We start from the raw sequence: 20,116 nt of genomic DNA, 5'->3' as shown, positions 1-20,116 counted from the left end.
AGGATCCATACACCTGGGCCAGCCTAGAACAGCAATTAATTACCTACCTTTCTTTACCTGCCGTAACAACTACCCGGCGCACCTTGTCATGAATCTCCGTGCGTTAGGGGGTAGATAAATCAATTGTTTAGGAATGAATGCCAACCACAAATTTCATCAGCGGGATGGGTTGAGGTCCGTTTTCCACTTGACAGTTGGGAAAAAGAAATGGTTCTCGGAAAGCCGAGACAGGGATGGCAGAACTCTCAACGGCCTTGAATACCTCACTTAGTATACAAGCCGGCCCCAAGCTCCTGCAAGGAGAGACGAAGCAACGTCGTCATCGGGCAACAGCTTGAACCGTGGCTAGCCTTCCCAACCGGGTAGCATCCTGTGGCGTTTGGTTAGCGGTATGATGGCGGTTTCTGTTACAAAGTAATTCAGTCAGAATTTGTTCTGGGGAGCTGCCTACGAAAATTACAAAGCATAGTAAGGAGTACGGTTATCGGCAGATATTGGTGTTAACGAAGGTAACCGAGGTGCCCAAGGTGAACGGGGATAGTGATGACAATCAAATGTGGAACTCTGCCAGAACTGCACGAATCGTGAATCCGCTCCCCCGCATTCGCATAGTTCCCAACGTATAAGTCAGGTAAATACTGTACTGTACAGCACGGTCCTAGAAGCAGGGCCCTAAGCTTGGTGACTCCATAATATGCTGCCTACTAGAGTATATAACATAGTAGGTACTAACTAAGGCATGAATAAGGTATGTCCCGTTTACCTATGGCACTTACGTAGGCGATGTACTCGTTAGATATAAGGTGCCGTGATCAGAGTTGTTTGTGGGTACGGGCTCAAGCTTCATCGGTTCTATTTTTGGACAAAAATATGTATGTACCCCTCTGCTTGTTCGCCCCCGCTATCGAGACAAACACGGCAATCTACCCCACGCTCTCAACGATGCAAACTGCCGCAGTACGGTACTGCTGCGGTCACCATCATGCACTATGTTTTAGCGCCCCAGTAGTCCAGTGCCTGTGGCTAACTCTCTTTCCGCCTTGCAAGACGCTCATTATGCGACTACACTCTAGACCCGGCCAAGCATCGGAGCTCTATAATTTGTCGGCTAAGACAACGAGGATACTATATATGCTACTATACCAATGCTAGCCAGCGAGCTTGTCGAGTCGGATGGCCTCCATGTAAACCCGGAGCATTCTTCCGGACTGCTAAACTCCAGCATCAAGGGACACATTTACTGTACCACGTAGTTGGGTCTGGCACAAATTCAAGCGTCTAAGTCTTCAGGTCGGCACGCCGGGAAGGATGCGTACCTGTGATGGAAGAGTCTGTGGACTTTGGATGGACTTTTGATATAACCCTCTTGCAGATAGGCGATTGGCTTATTTGAGTTCGAGATTCCTCGATTTTTACACCATCATGCACACGTGTGGAAGTTTACTACCAGACCAAGGTACGGACTCCGTACTACTGCCGTAGTCCACAGAGCGTCTCGGCTGAGTTTAGCAGGTGCATGCAGACCGAAAAAAAAAAAAAAAGATCTGCAGTAGCGCAGCCAGCCGGTCCTGCAGTGGCGGCCAGTCCGTCCTAAAAAGATCGACCAAACAAAGAAAAAAAAATCGAGACAACCTTCTTCGCTGTGGCCTGTGGAAGGACCGCTTAGACCGGAGGTATACAACCGCCGTCGGGACCCTACCCACCAGCTCGGCAAATCGAGGCGCAGTTGCATACGTGGCTTGCTAGATTTTTGTCACGAGACCACACCCTCTCCCTTTGAGGTTTCAAAAAGGAAATGCATAATTGTACTGTAAAAATTTTCACCTGAGTTACTTAACACAGAAAATAGTAGAGCATATGCATGTGAATAGGAGAATTGGGGTGACTGGCTGATACTCGACGGGAGACGTTACAGTTACAGCAGAAGTTGCCGTTCGGGATGGGCGATCTTCGCTATCATCAAATTTTTGCCTTCTGGGCAGGGGATATGCTTGGCACACTTCAGCGCGACGCCACGTAATCCTAGGCACGCTGCAGCAATATCTCACAAGGCTCCCTCTTATTACTGCGGCAAAAACCACGTCAGTTCATAATGCAGGTTTTTGGAAGATATTGTTTAGTCATGAACGGTTTGCGATCAATTGGCATGTCGTATTTTATGTTTTATCTGCATGTTTGTTTCTACCTATTGTCAACAAGCTATGCTTGGCGAACTCCGATGTAATGCCACGACAATTGTTTTTTCCAGCAAGTTGTTGGGAGGCCGCCCATGCAGTGTCGGTAGATAGGAAACAACAAAGCCCGGGCACTACCAGGTAGTTTTCCGCCACAAGTGGATGTTGGTAATGGGGACAGCGAGCCATGACTGGTTCCTGCCAAAGCATATCGGCGGCCTGCAAGCTACCCAGAGCTTGCCAGAGGTAGCCGTCTCCGTACCTTGCCTTGCTTGTCTCCTTGGCAACACTCATGATACCAAATCACTAATGTTATGCCCCAGGCCGCTCTGATGGTCGGTGGGTAGGGTCTCGTTAGACTTTAGACCCCGCAACCGACTTCTGTCTGCAAATGCAGGCTTGTAGGTGCAGGTACGAAGTCACAATGCATTGATCTAGGCCCTCAAATATACCCTGAATGTACTTTTGTCATTTCAAAAAAAGAAACGATAGCCGATACTTGTCAAATGTGCTACGGAGTACTACTCGTCATCCAGTTAGTTTGCAGTACTTTGGTTCCCACAGCCTACGGTACCTACCGTAACCATATCTAACGCTAAGCCCTTTCTTTGCTCCGTCTGCCTTGGGCACCGCTCCGAGATCGGCTGTAGCTACTCGACCGGCGCGACAACGTCCGGACCCCGAGTCGCGTCACGTCAGTACAGTAAACTACCGAGAGTGCGGCGGGGATCTCTTGGTACTCATCTGTTGTAGTCGGTTGAATATGGTTTTGATACAAGTTCTATGTCAGTAAAGTAAGCAATCCTTTCGGGATGCACATGTAGTAGACCCTTACGCCGCGCTTGGTCCTAGGCGGGGCCTGAGGTTTCGGCGCTAAAATTACATGCACTCTTTCGCTAGCCGCCTCAGTGAATCGTCACGTCACCAGGTGCACCCCGTTTCTGACTTATCCGACGAACAATCATTTCCTGTGCCGCAGCAGCGGAAAAAGACAGCAATCAAAACACAACAAGTCGAGTCTCTTCGATAGACACAGGCTAGGGGAGAATCCCTCTAGCTGATAGAACTATAATTTAAGCCCAAATGAACAACTGTTAACTAACAAGCTGTCGGACAACGTCATCGTCTGGCACCGATAATCCAAGGCAACCCAGCCGATTTGGCGTGCGATCAAGTCTGGCAAGGCGGGAGGACGGTCAAGTACTATGGCTGACCAGATATCATCGCCTACAAAGGCTGCATCATCGTCGACAGCTCCACCGCATAAGGCCACCGCCGCAATACCCGTCGGACTGAATGAAGCCGCACTCGACTCGCCCTCTTTCCGCGCTGCCGCCATCCACTTCGGCGACCAGGTCGATGCGATCAAACGGTGGCTTGAGAGCTACGCAAGGGCTGCCTCGAGGCTCGCCCAGGATGTTGCAAGCCTAGAGGAGTCCATCAATAGCTACCTAGCTAACGCATCGCCCGCCCCCGGTGCTGCCGATGGTGTTATCGACCCCGACTTTACCCTCCTGGCCCTCAAGAGGGTCGGTGAGCTGTCCCGAGAGCGATGGACCAAGATTCTAAGCTCTGCTCGCAACATCGATGCCATGTCCACCGACCCGATACGGAGCTTCTTGAACTCGGAACTCAACGCATTCAACAAGGCAAAACGAGAGTTGGAATCATCGCAGCGAAGCTTTGACGCCGTACTAGCCCGTCACGTTGCCCAGTCAAAGACCAAAGAGCCCTCAGCGCTACGGGAGGACGCATTCGCCCTATATGAAACGCGCAAGACATACCTGAAGGCCTCGATGGACTTTTGCCAGCTCGCACCGCAGCTGAGGTACACCCTAGACAAGCTGCTCGTCAAGATCAGCGCAGACATGTGGAAGGAAATGAAGAAGTCTGACCCGGCGTCGGTCATCGCGGGTAAGTACTCGGAAGAGATGGATCGCCTGCGTGGGTGGTCCAGGGATCTGGAGGACTCGGAGGCCGCGCTCAAGAGAGAGTTGCAGGCCGCCAGGCGCGAGGTTTCTGAGCCTACGATCGCGAAGTTTAAGCCGTCCCGTGAGCTGGAGGACTATAGCGTTTCGACAGTGCCATACATTGGATCGAGGGGCCCGATGAACCTCCGCAGCGGTGACAATGCCTCATTCGTCTCCGAGAAGCAGGGCTGGCTGTTCACAAGAAGCGTACCTGGGAAACAGAACCCCAAGGTCATGTGGTTCCGTCGGTGGTACTACTGCCGAGAGGGTATATTCGGGTGGCTCGTGCCGTCACCTCAGGGTGTTTTGCAGGGCGAGGAGATTGGCTTGCTTCTCTGCAGTGCCAAGCCCGCCGTTCAAGAAGAGCGTCGTTTCTGCTTTGAGGTCAAGACCAAGACCCAAAACTTGATGTTGCAAGCCGAAACACAAGCCGACCTCATTGAATGGCTCGAGGTGTTTGAGGTTGCCAAGAAGCAAGCCTTTGAAGCAACTCTAGGTCGCGACAACAGTTCTCTTCCGGGTGGTGTTGACCCAGCATTTTCCATCACACAGCCAGTAGCCCCTGAGTTTGCTGCAAAGTCTATTGATGCTATGGCTTTGGATGACAACGTGGGCAATCCAGACCGCTCGTCGGCTATGACTGTCCCCGCGAATCCGGAAGTCGGAGTAGCACCTCGCCCGAGCGTCGATGTGTCCACCATGGCTGCGCCACGCCGAGCAATCACTTCTCTTGCACGGGAAGAAGGAGAGAGTAATCGCGAGCATGCCTCCCGCCTTATGCAGCGGCTAGACCTACATCGGAAAGCGCTTACATCTGGCACGGATCAGGGAGGCCCACAGCCGTCTGGAGGCATTGCCGGCTTGATATCGGCCAGCCATAACTTGCTGCCGGCCAACTATGCTGTGGTGACCCCACATCTAGTTTCTTCACGACCCCAGACCGCAATGGTTCCAACGACCCCTACGCGCCCGAAAGCACTAGCACCAGCGACTTTGGCAAGGCCCCCTACAGCGACCGGCCTCAGCAAGCATGCAGTGATTGCCTTTAGTGAGATCGGGGTCGGACAAGGCGCGAAGCAGGCCATGCCCACCGCGCTCAGAGCGAATTATTGGGGTAGCAGTTTCTGGGGCGCAATGTACTGCACCGGAGGTGACGCCCCTGTACCCAGCACCCCAAGCATCTTCGAAGACGATCCTTTTGGGCCTCCAATCAAGGTGCAGTCACCGACGGGCACTGTCCAGCAGCTCAGAATTCCGGGTAGCCTGCATCGGAAAACCCTTAGTGATTCGGTTGGCAGCGACAAAGCAGTTGCGCTGGATCCTTCAAAAGGCGACACGAGTGAGACCTTTCCTCCAAAATACCCCAGCGAGCTGAAGCCTCATCATGCGCAATTCAGAATGTTGTTTCCTAGTGTGCCTTTGTCGGAAAAGCTAGCATTGGTATTCAACGCTACATGGTCCAGTTCCTCGGAGGATGGCTCTCGCAACCAGACACTGATAGGTGGAGGCCGAGTTTATGTCACTCCGGACAACATGTACTTTTACGGTCACCATATGGGGCTCGTGACAGCATACAAGGTCAGACTCGATGCCATTACAGAAGTCACAGCCGCCCCTGGGAAAGAAAACGACTTCATTTTCCTGCACCTCGGCCAAGACATGAACGCTAAGGGCTTCACGAGGATTACGATCAAGACATTCCTTGAAGACCTGGCATTGTTGCAGACCCGGCTGAACGTTCTCATTGACGATCTGCAGGCGGAGGAACCAATGGACCTCTCAAGCCTCGTTCAAACCCTCGCCGACCTCGAAAAAGAAGACCTTGGCATGAAGAGCCCAAGCATGGAGAGCTGGGAGGAGATACCGTCCCACACACCGGCCGATGATGGGACATATGCCGGACGCGCCCCTGACAGGGCTGCAGGCCTACGACCTGTCGATAAGGAAAAACAGATGACCAAATTTGTACTCCCAGCACACGCAGTCATTTACGAACCAGAAGATATGCAGCAGCTCGTTGCAGAACGACACTATGATATCAGTGCCAAGGCCTGCTTTCACATTCTGTTCGGAGACAAGTCATTTATCTTCCCCAAGTTATACTTTGAGCGCCGGGCCAAGGAAATCTCTCAGGGACCTTGGCAACTGGCGGAGCACGGGAAGATGCAGCGGCAATTCAGGTTCAAGGTAGATTGCAGGGATGTGCTTGGGCGGCGCAAGCCGGCCGAGGTCGAGGACACGCAGACGGTCGAGGTGTTCAGTGATCACATTACCTACGTGGTCAAGCACGTCAAGACGCCATGGCACTTGCCGCACTCGCATGCATTCAAGCTCGTCACAAAGATAGTAATCACTCACCTGGCCAAATCCAAGTGCAAGCTTGCCATATATACAAAGGTCGACTGGTCGAAGGCGCCGACCTTTTCGAAACGCCTTGTGCAGCGGCAGGCGATGGACGACGTCGAGCGTGATGCCGAGGAACTGGCCGAGGTCGCGACCGACCAGGTCAGGAGGTTGGGCCCGCACAGCCGGACAAAACGAGCCATTCAGGTTTACGGTCACATTGGACAGCAGACGCAGGTGGTGATATTCACGCCTGGCGAGAACAACGTAGCCAAGAAGCCGCAGATAAAGCCACGCACACTGACACACATGGTCTGGGAGACGCTGCGGTCGTTTGCCGAGAGTGTCGCCTCCAGCCTGATGATGTGGGCGTTCGCCATATTGAGGAGGTTGTTCAACATCTTTTCGGCGAACCGCATCATTCTCGCCGTGTTGGCTGTCAGCGTTGTCACAAACCTCATGTTCACATCGATCGAGACGTCGACGTGGTGGGCAGAACGGAATGCGGCCAAGTTCATGCAGCGTCTCGGCATCGGGCCTAACGTCATGATGAGCAAGGCCATCTACGTCTATGATCTTGACCAGGCGACCGAAAGCTCTTTTATAGCGGGCGTGACAAAGAATCCGCCCAACAGTAAATGGTAGGCGCTAAAACAATTGTTTTTTTGTTGGTCTTTTCACGTCCGTCTGCTGACATCTGTTCACTTGGGGGGAACTATTAGTTATATGACGTTCCGTGACATTCTGAACTCGACAGACATGGACGCACCATACCAAGACGCCGGCGCAAACATGTCGTCTCGATCGAGCAAGTTGGCCGCGCGGCGCATCAGACGCACGAGGCAGCGGCTCGGCTCGTACAGACACGACCTGATCGTGGCGATGCGTGTCGTCAACAGCATAGAGCGCGAGATGATACAGTCCGAGTGGGAGAACTGGCTGATGGACGAGAACATGCGCTGCGAGCAGGTTAGGGTCATGCTCGACGAAGGCAAGGACCGGACGGCGTATAGAGAGGACTCGCAACACAGAATGACGCGCCCAATCGACGAGCATCGGGTGCAGTCGCTCCGTGAGTGGCATGAGGAGTACTGTGGGAGCTGTCGTGCTGATCATCAGGCCATTTTTGTTGAGCAAAAAAGTCCAGTTACTCTGGCATAATTGTTTGCATGGCAGTGATACCCCCGTGTATTCGCAAGGACGGTCTTTTCCCCCGGGTGGAATGTGGGAGTTATAAGCAGCATTATTATTATAATATCAGTATATTTAGTTTCCATATTTGAAATGCAGACACGAAAACGAGCCTTATGCAAACGCTGTTCCAAGTTCTATGCAAATCTGTTCGCTTGTGTAATCTCCCATTATTTCAATCTTCTGACGATTTTCGGTGCCGTTGTCGTTGCAATTTCGACTTCGATGCCACTAGCAAGCGTTTCGCTTGCGCATGAAGCTGTTGTATTTTACCCACAGAGCGCACGCAGATTTTCCCAGGTTTAGTACATGTCCTTTGCTTGCTTGGGGGCATTCTTGCTAGGAGTCGAGCAGTCTTCTTCTTCTGACAGCTCTGATAGTGTGGTTCTGTCAGAGCCTGCAATGCTCGAGGACAAAGACTGTCTTCTGGAGCCACCAGTCTCGGATACTGTGTCGCTTTCATCCAGTGGCACTTCGTTTTGGTCAATGGAACCTTCGTGTGGAGCACGAGCCGAAGGGCCGTCGGCCAGGTCCCTATTTCCAGAGAACTGCGGAAGCACCTTTTGGTGGTCTTCAATATCCATATCGTCAGTGTCATCGCCGGCCATGCATGCCGAGTCAAGGTGCCATGGCTATCGACAAATAGCATTCTGTCAGCTTCTGCTCCATCATCCACGGCCTAGGCCCTTTCCTTATCAAATCCAGCCCAGAAGCTTAACTCACCCGCTGCAGCAGCAGATGGACGTCCCTTCGTCGTTCGAGGTGCCGCACCATCTCGTCAAACACGTCCTGGGGTTCAGTGCCCTCGCGACAACGAGGATTCGCCCCAGGCATGTCCAGCTTGTACACCCGTGCATTGCAGTCGTCGGGCTGCCGTCCTGGGCCGTCGGGGCTGCCAGCCTGAGACGGGGCATGTAGCCGGCTGAGAGTGACGAGGATGCGCTCGGGAGGTTGCTTTACCTCAAGGAACCCCTCGAGCCTCCGTAGTTGGCGCTCGTCTGCCGCTGCAAGACGGCGACGCCAGGGCTTCTAATCTCGGATCACTGCCGTCGCGGTGGCGCGGAAGTTTTCGTAGCTGATGCCCCGCGGGATAGCAAGGGCCATCTTCTCGGACGGGCCGAAGAGGTCATTCCTGTCGATGTAGACGAGGGTGATGTTGCCCGGGGAAGTCATGCTTGTTGATATACACGTGAGCTTTCTAACTTGGCACGCTTTCTGAATCTTCCTGGAAAGAGAGGTTTGAAGATCTTTTTGTTTGATAAGGTTGATACTGTCGGAATAAATGGGCATGACAGGTGAGGGTGCGACGTGGACATGTCTTCATCAACCAAAATGCTCAAGGTGTCGCCGAGCTCAGAGACGTTTCCTTTTGAGTTTCAATGTCTGAAGATACAGCAGGAAGGTCTTGCTGTGGTTTTCAGCCGTGGCTCCTTAATCCATCTGCGTCACTAAGCTTGCCGAGGTAGGTAGGTAGGTAGGTACCTTACCTTGAACAAGTAAAGAGGCAAGTCTTAGCGGTAGGGCTCGCCCGAGGCAAGCCAACCTGAATTCTTCTCGACCACGGGTTGAGAAACCCGTAAGCCTGTCATCATCACCAGTTACCGCCCGTATGCAAACGTACCATCATAGGAGAGCAACACCAAAAATCAGTCAATCACACTTCATTGATATGACAAACGCCCCTCGCCCCGACGCTCGACCGAGCGCTTTCTATGCATACAAAACCCCCCCAGTCTAGTGTACAGTTGCCAGAGAGGAGTAGAGATCACCAGCTTTTTGTTCGAGTTCCCGCCACCCTCCGTCTAAAATGTGCTATCAACGCATAATAACGACGAGGCTTTTGCTGTCGTCCAGCGCTGAGCCACCAGAACCGCAATGTTCTGTATTTAAAGTAAGAAAAAGCAGGTAACCGGATTAATATATCATCATCACCCCTGATCGGGGTGGGTATATAAAAGTTGTACAAGGCATGCCAGGAGGTGCATGGGCCTGGGTGCCAGATTGTGGATGATCAAGTCGAAGGCTATCGCCCGCTGCGGAGTCTTGAATTCAACTACAACGGACACATTTAGTGTGCAACTTGCTCCTCAGACCCCTTCTCGAAGGTCTTCCGTGCCAGCTGAATTGATAAAAGTTGTTAGCAACAGGTCCGCACAACACAACGTCCTGGCCATGGTCGGTTTCTTGTTATACTTACGGCCCACACTCCCGCAACGGAACCGACGATAGCGCCGGAAACCATCATCGGCCGCAGTCCCCTGGTGCTCTTGAACAGCATGCCGCTCAGCGTGCCGGCGATGATCGAATTGGCAGCATCGTGCTTGCCTCGGAGGTAGCCAATGTACGAGTTGGTCAAGTTGTAAATGATAGCAACAACACCACCCGAGTTTCCGAGGAAAGGTCCTCGCCTGGTGACGGCGTTCAGGACTGAGTTGAGACGCAGCTTGGGCGGCTGGCCGACCGACCTACGCAGGCCCTCCTGCGCACCCCAGGCACCACCGACGGTGAGCGCGGCCAAATACGTGATTCCGGTGCCGTAACAGAGGTCGTCAGACCAGCCTCGAGAGGGTATGACGGATTGCGAGCCGGGCAGGTCGGACAGAGTTGAGTCCTCGAGGGTGATGTACTCCAGCGCATCCTTGTTAAGGCCAGCTAGCGGGTGCAGCGCTGACGGGTCAGTGAAGGCGGAGCTGCCGAGAAATGCATCGACGCCTTGGGGTTGTGATGAGTCGAATAATGGGTTCTGGGTCGAGGCCGGCGCCGAGGTTTGTTGCTGCGAAGGAGCTTGCGAGGAAGATTTGGAGTCGGGCTTGTTCCCTGTTATTGAGTTCCAGAAGGACGCCATTTGGATTTGTTGTTTTATTAATAGTAGACACGATACAAAGAAAAGAAAAGAAAAGAAAAAAGCGAACTCGTTTTCGGGGGTTGCGGTATGCCGGTGCCGAAGGAAGAGAATAATGTCGAAGCTAACGATGCAGGAGCTAGGAGAAGATCAACTTGGTTGTGACGATGATTCTCGCTTGGCTGTGTAGAAAAAAAAAATCAGCCAGCGCGCCCCGGTAGGCCGGGATGAGAAGAGCGATGACGGGCGCGATTTGGTCCGTGTGGGCTCCATAGTCCACGTTGACTAACCATTTTAGGGAATTAAGTGGGTACTATTCTCATTCAATCCACATTTGAGGAAATTCGAAAGCGATTGACTATGATTGACAGCAGAAGTAGCACTCACTCGAAACTGGGATTAAATATCTTTTTTTTTTTCTCTCTTTCACAGAAGCTGTAACGGTTCGCATCGCAGGAAGCTAAATTCCCCCCATGGCCGAAACGAACCAGCAGCCTGATCTGGCAGATCCCCAGGTCAATGCCAATTCACTCATATCATGGCTTGAGGAACAGCCAGAGTCTGAGCTGGTAGCGTGAGTTTTGCCTGTTTGCAAAATCTCCTTGTTCTTCATTTTACCCCTCCATAACTACTACACTATTTCAAAAGCCTGGAGATAAATCTGATAGACTCCATTCGCTCACATACTGACACGCTCCCAAAATCCTGACCCCTCCAACAGTCGCTGTCAAGACCTTTATGACCAGCTCTTATTTGGAGCCTCTCAACCCCGGCACTCTTCCGTGCTAGCCTGCACAAAGCTGTGCGGCTTTGTTCAGCATTGCACAAAGTCCCGTCATGCTGTTGTTCAAGCATGGGCCTTTTCGGAGCCCACGGCCATGAAGCTATTTGACTTTTACATAGAGTGGAACGAGAAGGACCAGCATCGTTCCATGAAGCTGGTCCTTGACCTTTTGACTGTTCTAACAGGACAGAACCCGGATCAGGAGACTGCGGCCTCCATCCGCAGGCACATGCTGATCAGCTTGGTGTCCATCATCACCAGGCAGTCAACAAGACCGCTGGTCAAATCATGCATCAATTCTTTGAACCATTTGTTCGTCAGGTCGGTGTACAAACTTGAAGACATTGCAAACACGTATCGAGAGGTCGAGCCAGCAGTGGCGTCGCTTTCGGACCTTGAACTCTGGAGACGTTTCTGCAGTGCTCTGATTTCTTGGATGTACCTTCACTATGTCTGCTCAGTTGCAGGCAAATTCATTGTCACTGTTTTCAGGGCACTACGGGATCTTGCTCAAGCTGGTCCAGAATCCAACAGTCTCCACGAGCTGACCGTCGAGACGTGGCTAGACTGGCTACACGAAGAACTGCGTGCTAACCCGGCCATCCTGGAGAACATCAAGCTTTATATATTTGTCCCTCTTTTCAAGACGGATAGGCCACGATCTTTGGAACTTTTAGACATACTCAATCGACCTCCCACGGAAAAGGCTGCGTCCCGTAGCGATCACAACGTGCTGGACATGGACGCCATTCTACGCTTGGCGGCGCTCGAGGTGGGAAAGAAATCTGGCTTGGTGGAAGACCCAGGTATGTCTAGTCAGCAAGTGATTTGTTATATAGGTCTACGTAGTAACATGGACTATTTTCTCATCTCAGGTTCTTCAACTCTTCAAAAGTCCTCAAAGTACATTGTGCTTGATGTGAAAGTCATGGAAAGCGTTCTCTCGCATCCGTCGCCACGTATACGACTGTTGGCACTGTCACTATTGGCTACTTCTCCTTCCAGTACAAAACCCTACCCGGCCGAAGCACTGTCTTTGTTGAAAACTCACCTCCCGGCTTATCACTCGGATCCCGGCGCGGGTTTCCGCCAGGAAGCTCTCGTATACACAAAGACCATGATTCAAAGAATCAAAGGTACCATTACTGCTGGCCAAAAAGTCATTGCGGGCACTGTCTCCGCTGGTGAGAAGGCAGGCGCCAAGAATGCCGCCACAAAGGTTGCCGTCAGTCAGGACATCATACAGGAGCACGAAAACTTTTCCAAGTGGTACATGGACTTCCTCCTCGGAGAGCTCGTCCCAACAGCCTCGTACCAGCGGCATATCACTGCGCTTCGTGCCATAATTCAAGTCCTTAATTTTGGAAAGGAGCTGTGTGGAGACTCCATTTTCCTCGACTATTCGTGGATACGCTCGATTCTTGACCTTGTCGTCGATCCCTTTTCCGATGTGCGCGAGACAGCAATCTCTCTCCTTATGCTGGCTACCAGAGAGGATGTTGAAGCACTCGTCCAGACAAGACCTGGCTCGTCGACGAGGCTGGTCGACCTGGTTCGTGATTTCAGGGCGCAGGCTGCAGCCATGGCTTCGCGGACTGGCAGAGCCGACCATGGAGATGGCTCGGCACGACTGCAAGGGCTGCTTTGTAGCTGGGCCAGTTCCCTGGACGAGCAGCTTGACATTCTTAATCGGACTATAGCTGATATCGACATGAAATTGGCCGTGGCAAAGCGAGATATTGCACTGGCTGTGGTCGAACACCCTGTGCATGGAGATTTTGCATCTATCAGGTGAGATTCTCGATAATTTGATAGACATTAGATGTTTTGATTCTCGGTATGCTGATTCTTTCTTGTCTTTTAGCTGCGCATGGGAGGTTCTGAGCAGAGCCAAGTACTCTGCTGAAGATACGAAGAGACTGATGCCGATTCAACGCCGTGTTGTAGAATGCTCAAAGGAGATATGGGATGTCGTAAAGCCTATTCTTTGCGATGATTCCCCAGAAGGCCACTTGCCCCAAGAAATGGAAGAAGCTCAGGGGCTCGACACTAAAGGGCTGCTCAGTTACAGCTTCAGAGCTATACATGAATCCAGGTATGTCTGCCTTGTTTACCTTTGAAAACAAATCTCTCTACAAACAAGGCAATTCTTGATTTGTCGACCCAGTATTCAGCGGCTGACAAGGAGATCTCTGTACTACTCTCAGCAACACAATGCGCCTAATCATTGCTCCACTGAGATTCAGTCGTGTCAAGGGAACTTTATGTCCCCCAGGCGATATTTTCAAACAGATCGGCAACTTGACTTTTGAGCAACTCTCCAGTCTTAGGCACAGAGGAGCTTTCAGTACCGTGTCTCTCACATTCGTTACTTGCTGTCAGCTTGTCGAAGACCCGTCTGTCACATCCCCAGACGCTGCAGCCGAAGAGACGCTTCTCTTCTCTTGGTATGAGGTAAGTTTGCGTATATATGTGCTGTGCTTTTTTGGGAGTCCTGTTCATTCGTTTAATACCATTTAGGGCACACTCGATTGTATCTTTGCCCAAGTATCGACCACGCGCCGCTCGGCAGGCATTCCGGCACTTATGACAGGCATTCTTGCGGCAAACGCATCCCGACCATCGTTTGATGAGGTAATTTCAAAGCTTGGAGAGATTGCACAACGTCCAGCGCGAGTTGCTGAGACAGACGGCTCGAACCTGCCCCAAGTGCATGCCTTGAACTGCATCAAAGATGTGTTCAAAAGCTCACTGCTGAGCGTACGAGCTGAAAAGTATCTGCCGACCTTCCTCCGGGTCGCCACAAACAGCCTACGATCCGAATTGTGAGTCTAGTTTTGTTTTGCTTACGCAATCCAGGTGACGCCTTCTCCGCCTCACCAGGTATGCATGCGTATATCATACCAATTGTTCAACTTTGGCTGACTCAAGCTAGATGGGCCATCCGAAACTGTGGGCTCCTTCTTTTGAGGAGTGTCATTGACTCCCTTCTGGGCAACGCCGACAGCAAAGCTCTGCTTGAAGCCGGTTGGGACGGAAGAACGATACGGATATCATACGTTAAATACTCAACCCTCGCGGGAATTCTCGTCAGCTTGCTGCAGTCCGGCCAAGAGGCGCACGACACAGAGTCGCAACGGAGGGCCGCCGAGTCTGTGTTCCCGGCACTGGACATCATCCGTCGCGCAGGGCCACCCGATTCTCACAGGGCGCAACTGTACTCGTTGGTTTCCGACTACTTGGCGAGCCATCTCTGGCATGTCCGGGAAATTGCAGCACGTACTTTGAGCTCGTTCCTGGTATCCATGGACCACATGAGAGAAATCAGCAGCCTGCTGGAAAAGGCCAAGCTCTCTGCGAACAGGCTACACGGTACTCTACTTACTATCAAGTTCCTGGCGGAGAAGGAAAATCTCGACAGTGGTAAGAGCCAGCTCTATGCCCCTATTCTCACACTACTCTGGTGTTGATGCATGGATAACCTACTAATCCACAGGATCAGACGTCATTGCCAGTCTGTCGTCTGAGATTGAGCCGATTGCCGATCTTGAGCTATACCAGCGTTGCCCACAAGTTCAAGCTGTTCATCTAGATCTGTTTTGCTTGCTCCTGAGGAGGTCTTCGTCACATACCAGCTGTCATCCAGGCAACTCCGTATCCCCACTGACCCACGCGAACCGCCCAGCCTTGATTTTGAACTCGGCACAAAGCACCCCAGACGCTTCGCTCCTTCGAATTCAATGCGGGCTCGAGGCTATTCAACGGGCCTCACAAGTGGGCAATACGGATCAGCTGAGAGATTCAGTGCTCGAAATGTGCAGCGTGGACACAAACGCCGCAGCCCGCATGATTGAGGCGGTGCCTGACTTGTGGAAGACGGCCAAGGATGCCAAAGTCACGTCGCAGTTGTGCCATGCATACATCTACATTGCCATGAAGAACCGCGATGAGGAAGTTCGGGTGGCGCTACTCAACAACATCGCTGCTACATTGGAGAGCCTGGTCTCGGCACATGAGGTGGATCTGCTCCCTGCATCCCAGGACCTCAGCGCCTTGTGGGGTACCATTCAAAGCCATCAGATGAACCCAGCCATCTTCCAGGCTTGTCTCAGGACGAGCGGCCCTATGATGGCTGCCATGTGTCTCCATTCCGGACAGGACGGTGCGCCCCAGACACTTGGGCATCAGCTACGATGTTGGGCAACCATCATTAGCGAGGCTGGTCATGATGACAACGTGTGTACAAACCTAACCCCAGTATTGTCCACATTCTGAGCTAGAAAGCAGGCCCCCCGAGTAGTGTTTTGCTAATCTGTCAACAGGCATTTGATACCCGAGAATCTGCTGCTCTCGCCATCAAGTCATTTACCGCAGCAGTAGGCAGTTGGTGCGCGACCAGCCAGGCCGAAACCTACTTGCCCTTATTGCTGGCGCTTTATGACACCCTGAACGACGACGACGAAGAGATACGAGACATCGGCGCCGCTGCCGCAGCTCCCGTTCTAGGCAAGCTCTTGGTTCCAACCGAAGCTGCACCCCAGCTGCTCGAGCACGTGGTCGCCACCATGCCCACATCCAACGAGTTGAAAAACTACGTGGCCCACAAACTCACAGGCAACTCCAAGATGTACCCAACCATGGACGAAGCAAGTAGCAAGGAGGCCTTGTCGTCGACAGCCAGCCCCCGCGACGAACTCCGCGCGGCCCTGACCTTTGACGAGTCCCTCTTCGTCATCGAGGAGCAGAACCTCTTCATCGACGAGGTGCGCGAGACCCAGCGCTGGGTCCACGCCCTCGAGGCCCTCGACGTCCGGGCTTCCGGCGACGACGCCACCATCGCCAGGCTCAAGGCCTGGGCCGTCGAGGGCGTCGAGGCCGTGACGAGCCAGGCGGCGCGGGCCGGTGACGGGCCGCTGGGCTGGACGTCGCAGCCCAAGGTCTTTGCCATCTGCTGCAGGTATATGCTGGTCGCCGAGGCCATCGCGAGGCTCTTTGGGGACGACCAGGTGCGCTCGCTGCTCGCGACGTGTCTGGATGCGTGCAAACAAGCCGGTGTCCATGGGACCCTGCTTGATATGGCCACCACGGCCGTTTGATAGTGGCAAAACAGGAGCGGATACCTAGAAGTAAACACATGTCTTGCGTGACTCTGGAAGATGCATATTACAAGCTGAGAGTGTCTGGTATGCGACTAGCCTGTTGACAGCATTCTCATGTATCGTGCACAAAAAAAAAAAAAAGAAATGGACAAAAATCCTTGTTTACCCTGTATCTGCCCGTTCCCCCGCTGCTTCACTCATCACCTGGCAGACACTCCCTCTTATGAGATTTTTATCCTTCTTACAGTTGACTTTTATTGGGTCTACGAGGTTGGTGCGCACGCGCCGCAAAAGTTCCCAGTCTCTGAGACTTAGGTGCCTCCTATATTGCAAATTTCCGGTACGAAAGCGGAATACGGGCGAACTTTCCAAAGTTTTTCTGCATTCATCAACTTGAACAGACTGGCTGCAACTCACTGGCTCTGATAGAAAACAGAGTAGGTCAAGTGAAAAAAAGGTAAAAATAAAAAATAAAAAAAAAGTCAATTAGACATCTACAGTTAAACAGGATCAAATTAATACTGTGCTTAAATCAATACAAGGCCGCAGTATAAACTACTAATCCATGTACGATCGAGGCACCAAAACGTTGTCTCAGGTATAGGAACAACGAAAATAAATATATGTGCTGGTGGTTAGCGTGTTGATGGTTAATACAATGAAATAAACCTAATACAGGAAACAGTCATCAAGAGCAATCATGATTTTGAAATTCATAGCACGTTTCGTCAGTCAGCTCCGTACGCATCATGCCTCTGCCACAGTAGCCGCATTGCCCATCCCCTGCAGATCCCTCCACGCATCGTTGCCGCCGCCCTTCAACAGGCCATGCTTACCCAGAGTCGCTACCAACATTGTGTTCTGCGACTGGAGCTCCCCAATTTGATCCTTGAGAATATCAATCTGCTTGCGGGCGACGTCCCTCTCCGTCTTGACGCGATCGAGCTCAAGGGCCAGGTTGGCCTTCTCCTCCCGCTCGACCTGCTTCTTCCTGCGCTGCTCTGCCTTCCTCTCTTCGTGCTGGCGCCGCTCCTCGATCTTTCTCAGCTCGCGCTGGTACTTCTCCTCTTGCCTTGCGAGCTCCTTTTCGTGCTTTTCCTTAAGTTTTGCCATCTCACGCTCGTCCTTTTCCTTGTCGCCGTTACGCTTTGTAGAGGATCGCTCCTGAACCTTGGCAATCTTCTCGTGGACTCGGCGGCGGCGGTCATGAAGCTTTCTGAGCTCTTTCTCATTCTGAGTCTCTGAGCGTGAGGCAATCTTTGGTATTTGAGAGCCCTGTGACTCCTGAGAATAGTTTGACGTCGCCTTTCTGAGGGTATCCTCCGTGTCCATAGACACCATCGAGCCGGAGAGACCGTCTGAGTTTCCCTCATCTTTCTGTGGAGACTGAGAATCCGAACTGAAAGACTTGAAAGAATTCGCATCCGACTCCGAGTCACTGTCATCATGGTATTGATCGTCGAGGTCTGGTTCAGAGTCGGTAGCTCTGATGGACCCTCCTAACGGGTTACTGAGTCGCGAGGATATAACAGAACCAGCAACTCCAAAAACGCCGGTAATCATGCCATAGAGACCAGTTGCGGGCTGGATCGGAGGCTCGTCCTCCGCCTGTGCTTCAGAAGTAGGAACGAGATTATTTGTCGGGGTGTCAACTGGCTTGTCAGAGCCACCTGCAGCCGCAGCGGTGGAGTCGGTGGTATGCGAGGTTGAAGTCGACCTCTCAACCTCAGCTTCGGGTTGTGCTTGTGGCTGAACTGGCTCCTCATCTAGCTTTTCCAGTTCTTCGGGGGTCTTCTTGGCAAGCCAATCAAGCAGCTTCGCGGCGTCACTAATAATGCCAGCCGGAGTGCCCTTCTCGACCATGAACCGAGGCACGCTACCACCCGGGTCGCTGCGAGTCACCATGAGCCATTCCACCGCCATGTCCGTCTCAGGGCGGACACTAATACCACCACTGGCATTCTTTATGGTGCCAACATCACTATGTGTTGACCTATCATCTGATTCTTCGTCAGTCTCACCGTCCGAGACAGATCCTGCGGCGGCACCAGCCTTCTGCGCTGTGTTCAACAGAGCCTCACGTCCAGCCGCAACCTTCTTCTCGGCATTACTGAGCTCATCAACTTCCTCCCTGCTGAGATCAACGGATGATCTGACTTTGCGCAGCGGGACTTCGATTGGAATTTCTCTGATTATCTCAACAGACTCGTACTGTCCCCGTATAAAACCTTGGCGTTGTGGGCATTCAGGATGCACGCATGGCTTCGATACCATCACAAACTGTCTCGGGGCGTGAGGCACAGACTTTTCTTTCCTCGTGATGGATTCGTTGCCACCACTAGCAGTAGTGAGAAGGAGGGTGACAAAGTCGCGAGGGGTTGTCGGACCCGGAAACTGGGCAGAAAGATGGTATACTGTAACCATGGGTCAAAGTCAGTAATCACTGTCCGATTTTGTTATTGCTTCCCAGTTTGTCCTAGTCAGGGCATCATATTGGACGAACCTTCAGCCTTGCCCACTCCCTCGACGATCTCCTGCTCCACCCTCCTCTCGGCTCCGATTCCCCTCACGTTGCCCGCGCCAGGTCCAGCATCAGGTTTCGCCGCGCGGGCCCGCAGACCCTCGCCGAACTCCTTCTCCAACCCGAGCCGGAATTTGTCAAACGAGACTCCCTCGTGCACGCTCCGTCGGGCGAACCAGGTGCCCTTTCCATCCTTGGCACCTAGCTTGTAGACGTTAATCGCAAGCGGGTTGTCTCGCGGATTCGTTTTGACCTCACGCCACTCCTTGTGCAGCTTCTTGGCCGTATCAGCGCACCCGAGGGTAGTACTGGGGGACAGAGTCCGATTGAGAGCAACCGAGGTGCCGCCCGATGGCTCCGTTTTTGACCGTGCCCGACCTTGCTGGGCCGCGCCATTATGGGCGGCTTTGGCGACGTTCTGAGGAAGGGGGATGCTGTCGACAATAGTTTGGGCATGAGAGAATATGTCGCGGAGTGTTGCCGGTAGAGAGTCTGTAGGAATGGCATTCCACTCCGTCGGACAGAGTGCTTTGAAAGGTTCGTGATGAGACATGATTGGCGTCTTTTGGACTAGGCTGGGCTCTGAAGTTGTCGTATATGCATCAGGGACGGGAAATGATTTCGGTATTTGTTGGCGCGTCGGTGTATGTTTGTTTACTGGACAGAACTATGCTGAGGGTATGTTACTTTGGTATGGATATTTGTCAGTGTCTGTGAGCAGCTAGGTAGGTAGGTAAACCCAAAAAAGCATGGGCTATGTGCTGCAGTATGTATGTCGTAGGACAAGAGGCTCAGCCCGTAAGCAAGGATACCGGAAGACGTTGAATATTTACGATATGATTATGGTCAGTGGATGATCCGGAGAACCCCTGCTTGTGATACGTAAGTGCAGCTATGTCAATATGAAGTAGTAGCATGGATGGCCATGGAATGCTGGTAAACTGAAATAGATCTAGCCAGGCACAGGGGTTTCAGTACAAGTCAAAGCTCACATTCGGTGACGTTTGCATGTTTTTTGTAGCACACCAACAGAGGGGGGCAGATGCAGGCGTGGCCGATCTGTTTGGTGCCGGTGCCGTTCCGGGGCGTGAATTTATATGACGTCATCGGACCTGTGCTGCGTGGTGGTGGAACACCTTCACTGAGCGAAATGTGGGGTGGGTATAAGCGAACGAACTGACAGGCATCAGCA

At 52.4% G+C, this 20,116-nt stretch overlaps 5 protein-coding genes across 5 annotated transcripts; 2 read left to right on the top strand and 3 right to left on the bottom strand.

Annotated features, from left to right (window-relative positions):
• Nucleotides 1-3,328: 3,328 nt before the first annotated feature.
• Nucleotides 3,329-7,648, top strand: PpBr36_00565 (uncharacterized protein; the record flags this gene model as incomplete). Its single annotated transcript, XM_029887757.1, has 2 exons — nt 3,329-7,128; nt 7,210-7,648. Coding segments are annotated over 2 exons (4,239 nt in total), but the record flags the coding sequence as incomplete, so codon positions are not given.
• A 332-nt stretch (nt 7,649-7,980) lies between these two features.
• Nucleotides 7,981-8,851, bottom strand: PpBr36_00564 (uncharacterized protein; the record flags this gene model as incomplete). The annotated part of the gene is made up of 3 exons (XM_029887756.1): nt 7,981-8,310; nt 8,402-8,671; nt 8,723-8,851. 3 exons carry the CDS (start codon nt 8,849-8,851, stop codon nt 7,981-7,983), a joined length of 729 nt encoding a protein of 242 aa, XP_029751791.1.
• Nucleotides 8,852-9,746: 895 nt separating this feature from the next.
• On the bottom strand, nt 9,747-10,523 carry PpBr36_00563 (uncharacterized protein; the record flags this gene model as incomplete). The annotated part of the gene is made up of 2 exons (XM_029887755.1): nt 9,747-9,797; nt 9,876-10,523. The coding sequence occupies 2 exons, from the start codon at nt 10,521-10,523 to the stop codon at nt 9,747-9,749; spliced, it is 699 nt and encodes a 232-aa protein (XP_029751795.1).
• Nucleotides 10,524-10,993: 470 nt separating this feature from the next.
• On the top strand, nt 10,994-16,400 carry PpBr36_00562 (uncharacterized protein; the record flags this gene model as incomplete). Its single annotated transcript, XM_029887754.1, has 9 exons — nt 10,994-11,094; nt 11,242-12,110; nt 12,180-13,095; nt 13,169-13,399; nt 13,512-13,758; nt 13,825-14,129; nt 14,240-14,727; nt 14,807-15,540; nt 15,627-16,400. The coding sequence occupies 9 exons, from the start codon at nt 10,994-10,996 to the stop codon at nt 16,398-16,400; spliced, it is 4,665 nt and encodes a 1,554-aa protein (XP_029751796.1).
• A 750-nt stretch (nt 16,401-17,150) lies between these two features.
• Nucleotides 17,151-19,477, bottom strand: PpBr36_00561 (uncharacterized protein; the record flags this gene model as incomplete). The annotated part of the gene is made up of 2 exons (XM_029887753.1): nt 17,151-18,817; nt 18,907-19,477. 2 exons carry the CDS (start codon nt 19,475-19,477, stop codon nt 17,151-17,153), a joined length of 2,238 nt encoding a protein of 745 aa, XP_029751794.1.
• Between the last annotated feature and the right edge of the window lie 639 nt (nt 19,478-20,116).

This window comes from Pyricularia pennisetigena, chromosome 2 (genome assembly GCF_004337985.1).
Source record: "Pyricularia pennisetigena strain Br36 chromosome 2, whole genome shotgun sequence".
NCBI classification, from domain to species: Eukaryota; Fungi; Ascomycota; class Sordariomycetes; order Magnaporthales; family Pyriculariaceae; genus Pyricularia; species Pyricularia pennisetigena.
This window is presented reverse-complemented; position numbering and strand designations above follow the sequence as displayed.